This window comes from Phoenix dactylifera, chromosome 15 (assembly GCF_009389715.1).
Source record: "Phoenix dactylifera cultivar Barhee BC4 chromosome 15, palm_55x_up_171113_PBpolish2nd_filt_p, whole genome shotgun sequence".
In the NCBI taxonomy this organism is placed as follows: domain Eukaryota; kingdom Viridiplantae; phylum Streptophyta; class Magnoliopsida; order Arecales; family Arecaceae; genus Phoenix; species Phoenix dactylifera.
The window spans coordinates 7,604,583-7,616,571 of NC_052406.1; the positions used below are offsets into that span (position 1 = coordinate 7,604,583).

The 11,989-nt window shown below is 35.5% G+C and overlaps 1 protein-coding gene across 3 annotated transcripts; it reads right to left on the minus strand.

Moving 5' to 3' along the window:
- Positions 1 to 3,117: 3,117 nt before the first annotated feature.
- On the minus strand, positions 3,118 to 9,329 carry LOC103720002. 3 transcript variants are annotated; one of them, XM_008809505.3, is made up of 8 exons: positions 9,178 to 9,329; positions 8,464 to 8,631; positions 8,188 to 8,325; positions 7,958 to 8,036; positions 4,078 to 4,149; positions 3,822 to 3,897; positions 3,665 to 3,733; positions 3,118 to 3,491 (listed from the first exon to the last, which is right to left on the minus strand). In XM_008809505.3, exons 2-8 carry the CDS (start codon positions 8,629 to 8,631, stop codon positions 3,407 to 3,409), a joined length of 687 nt encoding a protein of 228 aa, XP_008807727.2. In that variant the 5' UTR covers positions 9,178 to 9,329; the 3' UTR covers positions 3,118 to 3,406. The 3 variants fall into 3 exon arrangements, with proteins under 3 accessions (XP_008807727.2, XP_008807729.2, XP_008807728.2); XM_008809507.4 differs by having other exon boundaries at positions 8,464 to 8,679; positions 9,178 to 9,321; XM_008809506.4 differs by having other exon boundaries at positions 8,464 to 8,756; positions 9,178 to 9,321.
- Between the last annotated feature and the right edge of the window lie 2,660 nt (positions 9,330 to 11,989).

An 11,989-nucleotide genomic window follows, 5' to 3' on the forward strand; every position in this document is an offset into this window, starting at 1 on the left:
GTTTAATGATCTTAATTTTTGGTTGAAGGCAATTCAAGTATAAATCAAGTTTAGTTCAAGCATGATTTTAAGATCGGTTCGAGCATGTAATGCCAAGGGACTAAACAATATTGACAACATTAATAATAAAAGCTAATAATGATTTTGATCCAATAATCTATTATATATAACCTAATATACATTATATATTTATATAATATAAATGTATAATATAATATATTTGAGCATTATTAAACCATGTTTTGACTTTTGATTGAGTTGGGTTAATTTTTGGCTTGGATTACAATTAATTGTTTTTTTTTGTGTGTGTGGTTTTGAACTGGGCTTAAAGCCGAATTTTTTTTAAAAAATTTTTTTAATTTTTTGCTGTAACGGATGTATCATACGTAGATTTGTAGCCGGAGCTTCTAGATTTGAGTGTTCATCCTTTATCCTTCCTCGTGAATTTGACTGTATTTACTTAGCCAATATAACATATAACTAGCGATAAATAAAGGCAATATTTTCGCCTCATTTCGCCTGGGTGTTCTCAGGACTGTCGTACTCACTGCGGCTCCGCCTGGTATCCCAGAGGCTATAAAATTCTCTCTAGTTTAGTCCAAGTCGTAAGTCCTTTGTCTGCTAAGGTGCATCTATGATAAGTCTTGTTAACTTTATCTTATAAAATCTAAACTTGATATCGGATTAATGGTGTTCTCGAGAATGATTGTGTAACCATGGAAATTTGCTTTCTTATAAGTCCCCAAATAGGTAATGAACATTTAATCAATACCAGGGGGGATAATAACAAATCAGATATATATAAACAAAGAAATATCATATCAGATATATAATTCCAGTTCTGAGCATCAATTTGTTATCTGTAAGTGGGACCAACAAAACTTAACATTGGTAAATATCAAAGCAGACTCGCAGTAATTGGCTATGGATGAACAAATCAAGTTGGTATCAAAAAGAATAAATGGAAACATGATAACCAGCTCACATGGAACTGGACAAGAGAAAAACCATAGGCTGGGTTAGGAATAGATAGAGGTCAGGCTACAACGTGAGTATGGTGGAATATTATATTGAAATAGATAGAGGTCAGGCTACAACTTGAGTATGGTGGAATATTATATTGAAATAGATAGAGGCTTCATTGTACTACTTTTGATTTCGGATATGGAAATCTGGGTAAAGATGGAATGCTTTGAAATACAATTTATACATGTAAATTGGAATAGTTTGTACGTCCAAGGCTAGAATTAGTGTCATCAATTAAACTCATTGCTACAAACTTCTAAAATTATGTGTCGATTAGGAAGGTATTCCAGTGAGATCAGAAGTGGCTTTGAATAGAGAGAAAGATAAGATTATTGATACTAATGTGCATGCTTATATATCTGTTCAAAAAAGGAAGAGCATCAATTTGGAAGGAAAGATTCAGGTTCAGAAGTCATGGCCAGGCCTAAAAAGCAATTTGAATTTGTGGGGACAAGATTTGCCACTTTAATAAAGGAGCATTTCAAGATCTGCATGGACACCGCATATTAGAAATATGGTGGTTTCCAAGTGCTTCTGTATTTTGGTAAGGCGCAACATATGTTTTGAAGATAGGGCATTGTTTATTTGCTTCATCAATGACACTAGTAATAAAAATAGTTTATTCTCAGCCATGTTGATACGTACAATTGTTAACGAGCCAGCAAATGGCTTTAAAAAGTGAGGAAGAAATGCAACATGAATGTGCCTATTAGCAACATGGATTCCAGTGCATCACACTTATTCTTCAAAGATAATAAACTTACCATATCACAAGCCATACAAGGGGTACTGCAAAAGAACCCCAATTCAAATCCAAATCAACTTACTATATATATATATATATATATATATATATATATATATATATATATATATATATTGTAATCCTAAAAGAAGAAAAAAATTGAATGTCCCAAAGATCAAGTGTATCAGAGGCCAATATTTGTGAGAAACCTTATACTTTGTAATTTCCAGTTTCTTATAGTATAACTTTTGCAACATCTTTGCGCATAGTCATAGAACAATACATTGAACTATATAAATATTATATGTCTTTATTTTGTTTCTATTTTTTTCTTCTTGTTTTGTTATTTTTCTTTATCTATCGCAACAAGTGGTATCACAACACCTTTTAAACAACCTCACGTAAGCAAAATCAAGTGACAATGTCCAATTATCGTCATTTCTCAATCAATATCAAGAAGGAAAAAATATGTTACCACTATGGACCATTGTGGTTTAGTAGTGGTAATCTAACTAAATGTAGTAGATCAGATCGTAACGCACTGAACATAAGAATAATGAATTCCAATACAAAATGATCTCTTCAAGATACAAAGGAGTCAAACATCACAAGTTCACATGAAATAAGTCTTAATTGCAAAACTAGGAAAGTTGAAGCCCGCTGTACCACAGAAGTGGCAATCCACTTGTAGACCCAATTTTGGTATTCAAACATAGTATTTAACCTGAATAGGGTTCCCAAATTAATTATTAAGATTTAGTAGCACAGAAAGATTCATAATTATCTTAGAAGTCAGACATCCTTGAGAAATCTATATATTAAATCCTGGTGTACCCGCTGCAAAAGTACTTTTACTCCATGCGAAATGAGTTGCAGTAGGCATAGTGATATTAAATAAGCATGCCCCCGTTAGAAAGCATAAAATATTAGACAGATAATCAGCTCATACAACAATTAAAATCAAAAAAAAATTATATTAATGATGTAAAAAAATCTGTACAGACATATGCTTGATCCCTTATCGATTATTTACTGGATAAATTTTGCATAATTAAAAAACCCAAATAATACATTCCTCTCAGACTTTTTGAAAAAAAAATTAGATTATTACAAATGGTATCAGAGAAAACCCAACCCATATTCTATGTAAACTAGGAAGTATTACAACACAGACATATTTGTGATTGGATTTGGGTATGTAAGAACCCATACGAGCATGGGTTTAGTCCCATATCGATTATACGCTGAATAAATTTTGGATATTTATACAAGAAATCCAAATAATATATTCCAACAAGCTTTTTTTAGTAAGGTCCTAGATTGTTACTGATAATTCATCATAAAAATGCATGAAACGTAAAGGGGCATCATATAGAGAGAATGTTTCAAATTTACATGAACAATGTAACCACAAATTTTTCTTCCTTGTTATAGAAGAATATCTGACCTTAGGAAAAAGGAGATAAGAAAGGATGAGCGGTCAAAGAACAATGAAGACCACCAACCAGGGGACAGACCATTGGATGCACCAAATATAAAACTAGCACACATACTCCATGAGCAGAGCCCCCAGCACATTACAAATAAACCTGCTTCCTCAAACAGGGAACCCCGAAAGTAAGAGTTTAATTGCTATTATTTTCTTTCCCCTGGCCTTGCTAATTTAGAACTGGACAATGAATTTCCAGAAAAATTATTAGGTTTTGATGAACGAGGGGTACTGCAAAAAAAGAAATAAGAGCATGAGTTAAAGAAAGAAAGGCAAGAGTAAACAAGTATAGCAGAAGATGATAAGACGAACATGTTAAGAATGTTGGAACATATTAGCCTGCAAATGTACAACCACAAGAAATGCAAACTTATGGAAAGAGCGAGAAAGAGAATTAGGCATACCTTTGGGTTGGAAAGCTCTTTCTTTCCAAAGCATTTTTTCTCATAGCTGCATGTATTCTTGCCTCATGGCTGTTAACCAGAAATAGTAGCCAGCTTCATCAAGAGTCATATAAATGGGGGGAAGAGTATTCAAAGAAAACTGATAATTTCACGTCACCTATTAAGATATTCCATTTTTGCCTTCTTCATCAGGTTGCCCCTCAAATTGGAACAGCTGTTGCTCGATCCACTTCCTATAAACATTCACTGCGTACATTAACTTGCAAACTACCCAACACGCAACATCTCTTAACATCAGCATCATCAAGTATTTATGACTACAAATCATGGTAGCCAGCAAGTGATGTAGGTTGTTTTGGTGTCCACAAGTTTCAAAATAAAGCACAGGAATGAAAAGGTAACAAAAATGATACCTCCATAAAAGCTTCTTTTACCGCTTGAAGGTGGAACTTTGTTACAAAGTCGGATTTGTCGGCTTTGTCTCTCTACATGAAAAGGACAAAAACAAGTTGTTCATTGACTGAAAGCACTTAGAATATGAACATGATGTAACCACAAAGCTAGAGTAGTTCTGCATCTTTTGACAAGGTATTATCAATTATCTAGCAAAATAAAAATAGAATGTAATAAATGCTGCAAAAATGCATTGACAGAAGGAATATTTCCATAAAATCAAGTAAACCGAGCATTGATGTGAAAACAATTTTCACCATGTCCAAGAGAACCAAAGCTCCCATTGAATATTCTTTTCTTTAAAATAACTTAGGAGTCATCTGTTAGAGGATAACCATATGCTTATCATGTCAAGGCAGTCCACATCCCCACTCAAGTTACCAAGTGACTAGTGCATGGATACTGAAATGCAGCCCACTGGTTTGCACACACATTATATCTCAGTGAGGTCCAACATAGAGCTGCTTAAATATAATAGGCTGATCTAAAGCAAGACCCTAGGAACTAAAAAGTATCATCTTTGATTCTTTAACCTCTATACGTATCACCTCTCCCTTCTCTGTCCCACTTCCATTGGGGTCTCCTACCGCAGGTTAAATTTGTGATATCACATCGAATAATTCTAGATAAGCATATGTGCTTCACCGATTTTCTTCTATGTATATCTGCTTCCTGTGTACCTTTTTTTATCTTCCCTCCTTCACAACCTTCCTCCACCTTTTCTTCTCCTCTCCAGCCCATTTTCCTCTTTAAATCTTTTCCCTTTTCTTTTGTAGGCCATAGTTTTTTTCTTGATCACCACCCTCGGTCCAAACAAGGCCTGAGACTACCCAACTGTCCCCCTTTTCCTTTGCTTCTCTCAATGCACCAATATGAGGCTTGGTAGAGATGCCCAAATCATGCGTGATGCAGGATCAGGTTGCAACTCTTAGATTTAGTGAAGGGCTTTTAGTTACATGATCAAATCATACTATGAAGACAGTATTTCAAGGGAAATTTAGTAATGGAAGTCTAGAGCTAGGGTTGTAGATTTGGATAGTTGTCAATTAAGACTTTTTCTAAATTGATGGTATGGTTTCAATTAAGTGTTGATAATGTTTTGCGAAAGGCTGAGCAAAATCTCAACTTTACTAGAGTTTTCTTGGGGACATGTAATCTGCTTAGAGTTGAAATAAGGATAAGAAGGATGGAAGGAGATGAATAAAGGATCTCCAATCTTGTTTCGATAGTTTAAGGCCTAATGATAAGGAGCAAAGGTGTCCACGACCTATCCAGCAAGATGTGGCTAAGATCACCTTGGTGGAGCCATCACCACAGACAAACCCAAAGAATCATCACCAACGACTTGGAGAGACACCTTGTCACATGAAGTCATCATCCTATTTTAGGGTAGTCAGCGAATTATATTAGGATAGTCAGCGAATTAACTAATAGATAAGTCCTACTTTACATGGACCTTGACAAGGAAAAATACAGAAAATGAAAGTACAAGCTGTTGTCAGTCAGCTAAAGAAATCAAAGTAGGATACTGCAACCGAAAAGGAACAATAAATAGGTAGCCCAGGCTGACCGGACCTCTCATTTCTAAAGGATCTTTGATTGACCTATCCTTCATGAGATAAAGTCCCAGAAGTGGCATCACAGTCTCTAAACTTGGCCAACCTCAAAGGAAAAAGACTGCTACCTCGTTCTTCCTTCTCTCCCTTCTTTTTCTTCTTCCTCCTCTTTCAAGTCCTCTATTCTTGCTTTGGTAAGATCCTCTGCTCCCTTATTTTACACACTTATATTCCTTTCCTCACTTTTCCCTTAGACTTAAACCACCATGCACCTTTCACCTTACTTCTTTATATTCCAATTTCAAGGGCTTTGGTGACATTCATGTGGATCAATATTATCTGCCAGCTTTCTCTCTTATAATTGCTCTAATCATTTTATTTAGTCAATGCCCCCAGCTGTCCTTCATGGTAAGTTAATTGCTTAATTGATGTGATGTAATTCCAATGGAGAATTAGGATTAATTGAGATAAATGTGATGGAATTTGTTCATATTTAGAGTAATCTGAAAAAGCCTCCAACAAACAGCCTTTTTCACACTTAAGAACATAAAACAAATTCAGAACTTAAATTAAGGAGTCAAGTTCAGATTAATTTTGGAGCAGAGATGAATCCAGATCTGAATTTCAGATCTGATTTGCCTGCAGCATTCAGCACAAAACGAAAAGCAATAAAGTACAGAAGAGAGAAATGGCATAATGAGAGGAAGGGCATGTTTGGAGTTGCTTCTGCTTTTTAAAAAGTCATTCTCAAGAATTTTTTATTTAAGTTCTTGAACAGAAATTATTTTGAATATTTGGCACACAATACTCACAAAAGGGGAAGCCAGAAGCTAGGTGTCACTTATTATGCAGCCTTGCCAAGCAGACTTGTCACTCCAAATTCATTCCAGCATCTTAAAAATTCCCTTACAATCTTACCAACAAGAAGCAACTCTAGAGGTCCTTAGGATGTCTGAACTACCTGTCCATTACTTTATTACAAAGAAAACTCAAGGAAGAACTCATCCTTCAGACACTGAATCGAAAGAAAAAAGGGTTTCTTGTGAGAGCTTTGGATAGCTAATCAAGGAAAATAAGAAGAGAGCGAGCTGTCACCTTGTGTTCCATAAAGAGGCTGACGAGCAAGTCCAATCAAGAAAGTTGCATAAGTGAATACATAACCTACGGAAAAGTGGGCTAATCCAACCAATCTTGCTTGCACAATGGAAAGAGCCATACTTATAATATACTTATAATGGCAGGACGTACTGGAGAAGTCCACCTAGGTCTCAGACCATTTCGTAGGCTTAGAAACTCTGGATTTAATTGATGCAACAGAAAGCCATCATCATGACAGATGACATGTGATTCTTAGAAAAAGCTTCATATAATCACTGTAGCCACAGATTTTCTTTTCAAGAGATGAAATTGGAGTGGCTGTACTTATAACAGAGATAAAATAAAGGATAAGAAGAAGAAGAAGAAACAAAATAGTTTGGCTTCTGACTAGAAGTTGTAACCTTTAGGTGATGGTAGCATGCGTATTGTTTATCATCTTGCTTCACACATGCATTGCACATGCTAGGTTGCTAATATAATTACAATAAATCCTAAAAGAATTAGAGCTCTAGATCAGCTTAAGGTCCAAGAAAAAAAAGTCAATTCATCACCTTTGATATATATCCGTTCTTTGACCAGCAAGGGCCAGCCACGAGTCCTTCTAAAGTCCGTCATTTGCGCCTTTGTACTGCACCATTATGTCATCTGATCAAATTCCCATCACAAATGTTTGAATTGTTATAGGGGAACAAGAGACCTCATAATTGTGTAGCCTTGACAATTTTTGCTAGAGTTCTTGTAACTACACAACCACTTATATCAAATCCTGCTGGTTGTACTGATGCTCTCATGAAAGTGGTGTTCCGCCTATATATCTTCATTTTTGGCATAAGTTTATCATCATATAGATGTAAACTCCTTAGAGCATTGTAGTTGACAAAGGTCTTTAGTGATAAAAATAAAAATAAAAATAACTTAGTTCACAAGGGTTATGCAAATACAAAATAAAAAACTGGATTTGATTTATTCATAGTCGGAGGGAAGATATGCGCCCTAAGCAACTTCACACAACTAGTAGCCCTGTTAAAAATGAATGCCGCAATTTAGGATGTAAGCATCAAGTTGTACCAACAACACTAATCGTTGTGAATTATCCATCCAATAGTAATTCATATTCTGTTATATGCATAGAAACTGATGATAGCAATACTTTTAAAACCACAAAGCGAGAAGAAAGATAACTTACTAGCCTCGCTTTCTTCATATCTCTGTTTAATTTTTTTAGCTATCTGATTTTGTTCTTCTTCGATTACTTTCATCTTTGCCTGCAGACAGATGACCTAATTCAATACAAAATCCTTTCTCCAATATACAGTTCATTGGTCATTGAAACACAATATCACCGCGAATAAACAAATCATGGAAGCAGTGTTGATTAAAACTAAAGGGCGCGAATGTTGAAGGAAAAAGAAAAACCTCATAGAGACGTCTCCACTTAAATACTATTCGCTTCTGCTTCATCTTCCTGATGACATTATTTGTATTATCCACACCAAATTGATTCTCATAGAATCTCTTCCACAAGTCATCGGTCACTGGACTGAGGTCCCTTCCCTGAAACCATGTTGGGAAGGCAAACAAACTGTGATCAATGTCTACACCCAACCTTCAAGTGAGTGCAGTCTAGCTAAAAACCCATTGACAGTAAGACTCATGAAGCTAGTAAAACCTGCCACTGCCGTAATGACTTACTTTTGTAGCATCTTCTATGCGAGTCAATTGATCAATAGTGCAGTGAGGTAAAATATCCTTCAACAGATGCAAATCCAACGCTTCAACGTTCCCGATGTATCTAACATTATAGATTGCCAACTGTTTGCAAAGCTCCAGCAAGGTAGGAGCTTCCCTCCGCAACTCCATCTACCGTTAATGATTCGATTTTTTTTAGCTATCGCTAATTGAAACCCTCTAGGTTTAAACACAGAAAGTCGCCCAAATTCTTTATAAGGTATTCATCAGATACAAAGCTAGATAAAATTAAAAATCTGCAAGAAAAAAATAACTCGGTCCAATTTAGATACAAGAACAGAAAACAAATATCAAATCCAAGAAAGACATATCTATTTTTCTATTCAAATTGGGGACGAGCAAAACAGAATGAAATATTGAGAACATCGAATAAAATCCCTTATAAATCTCGTGATATAATAACCAAATTATATAAAATAACCAAAAAAATAGAATGAAAAATAGATTCGATCTGAACCTCGAATCAATCAATCCAAGTGTCGACAAATTTATGGAAAACGAAGCAATATGAAAAGAGGAGCGCGATCGGATCAAGAAACTACTGAATCGAAGCGGAGAACTGGGATTGAACACGAAAAGTTAGAAGGTAATTCGTTCCGATAACTATAGAGGAAAAATAACCTAATAAAAAAAACAAAAATCGAAGAAAAAGATTACCGCGCTCCACTTCTCTAAAGGCGGCGTCGATCGCCCGGAGAAGCGAGGGAGGAGAAAAATCCAATAGCTTTTTTTTTTTTGGAAAGAACTATTCTATTTTATTTTTAATCCGATCACCATTGAAGAGGCTCGCAAATTCCCCAAACGCTCACCTCCCTTTTTATCTCTTGAACGTGGATATGGTCACCTCCATCTTGTCCTAGCTACCTCTCACCGGAATCAATTGGGTTTCCTGCGAGCTAGTGATAATGCGATATGGAATTTTTTTGGCGGACCTTCGTGGGGAGGTTAGATGACTCGGAGTGGGTCGAACGCGCGGATTCGTTGGAGAAGCGAATATTTTATGACACAGCAATGGAACCCGTGCACCTGGAAACCGTCTGATCGGAATCGGGCGGTGTCCAGGGCATTTAATGGATCGTTCCGGGCTTTTATGACCCAAATTATTTCATTGTGCAGATAAGGATATTAGGATATGCAGGAATCTTTCTTCTTCTTTTTTTTTTAACAACAATTTCTTCGATGTAATCTTTTAGGGAGGCTCTGAAGGCTCGTTATCTAAGTTCAATGCAGGATGGAAAATTTTATATAGCTAGAATCTCCCTTTTATGATAATTTAGACGGCCAGAATTTTTTTAGTTATATTAAGAGTTCTAACTGGCAATAACAATAGAAATATTTGGAAAAAGATATATTTTTTATTTGTAAATAAGGCATTTTATCAGAGAGGTACTTTGGGAATGAGAAAGTTTTTATATTGAACAGTGTACAATAAGAGTATCATCAATCATTTTTCAAAGAAATGATGCAAGAGTTAACTAGGTTCGACAAGCATAATCTCAAAACTGCATATAGTTGCAAGTGAATTGGTTATAGCTGCTTGTCAATGCCTTATACAATTGTGTGAGATTATCTTTTTACATTAGCTCAACAAGCACATGTAGTCAAAAAAAAAAAATTCTAGATCGGGATACACTATCCAACTCTTCTAGCTTGGGTAAAGAAAAAATTCTCTGACATCTTTGCTTGCAGGTTATGCTTTGATCTCAAAGAATAAGGATATAGAATTGGTAATTAAGTTGCATGTACTCGAACTTGCATCTCGTCAAGATATTCTTTAGTTCGAGGTTGAACCAGCTGTTATGTTCTACATGAATGGCCATGATTGAAAAACTGGCCCTCAAGCTAGAAAGAGTCCAACAAAGCTAACCTAGGACTAAACAAAGCTTTTCCTACCCCCTGCTTCTTAACAAATCTAACCTAGGACTAAACAAAGCTTTTCCTGTGAAAGAAAACCAAAATTTGAGAGAAAAATTAATTTTAAATTTTCATTTTTTTATAATTCAATTTTATTTACAATTTTTTCTTGGCAGTATCACACGGTTTTTTTTTTCTTACAAGCCTTCTAACTCAAAAGTCAAAACGGGACTCTGATCACGTGATACACAACAAGGAGTACCGGGACTCTCAGAAAGGCAATTCAATTCTAAAAATCCCGCTATAGAAGGACAGTTTGATAGCAAAGAAATCTAATAACGAAATGGTCTCCCTTCGTTAGATATTAAAGATTTATATAATTGATGCAAATGATGCATTGATGACAATAACTTGTCAAGCAATCCTCAGTTCGAAGCAAAATTAACGAAAAAATATCTTTTTAAGAGCAAGGGAGGAAAACCTTCCCATATCATAATTATACAGATCTACATTTTGGAAAAAAGCACCATCCAAGAATAGAATCCTAAAAATTATCACTGCAACAAGTCCCAATTCACAACTATCAAAAATATCAATCACAGATAAGATCTAACTTGCTCCCCATAGAGATTACTACGACCAAAGATTTCTTTTAAATGCCATAGTGAAATACGGAGCAGAGACTCAAAAACAGCCTTGGTCGAGATTAACAGAAGGTTATTACCACAAGTTTCTTGTGAACGATATCAACGAAGCAACAGAACTGAGTTGATCACCCATCTTCATAAAAGAAATAACATTCTAGCAAGCCTCGCACAATCAACCAACACAAGTTTTATCACAAGATCAATCAGATGGTTCATTCTAAAGGATCCACATGGATACTGGTAATGGTCATTCTAAAGAAGAGAAACAAAGTAAAGATATCTGTGTATACGCATGCATGAGCGCTCACTTGTATGCATGTGAGAGAGGAACTAAGAAAAATCAAAAATACATGTATTAAAAAAGAAGAACGAATAAATAAAGAATTAAAAAAAAAATCACAAAATTTGTTATGTTGAAGAGCCCAAGTATCCATCATATGGCCTGAAATACTGAAACTTTCACCTTCATAGGACAATAAAAGTAATGCAGCCTAGCTTTCTGCTAACAATGGTGGAAGGAATCTGAAGTTCTGAAGTGCCTGCTCGAAGACATGGCCGCCCTCAGCAACTGCAATATAAACAACAGGGATATGACAGACAATCTAAAAATTAGAAAATTAAGCTGATCCAGAGTTAATTATCCATGAATAGTTCTGTAAACTACATTGTTCTGGATCTGAGTTCCTGAGTCAGCAAACTCAGAGCTCCAACTTGAGCAATGATTGGTGGTGATACATAAAACCAACATTCAGAACCTTGCTTGTCAAACTCAAGTTTCACAGATCAGTTTTTTGCTCCAACTGAAACAAACTGGCAAAGCAGGTGATACGGGTTCAAACTTTAAATGTTCAGCAAGTTGTCTGTTCCAACTCAGCATGGAAAATTTTGGCCAACTTCATAGGTTGGGATTAAGTCTCAATCTTTGGATAAAAAGCAAAGTTTGTTAATTTTGCTTGATAAGGACCTCC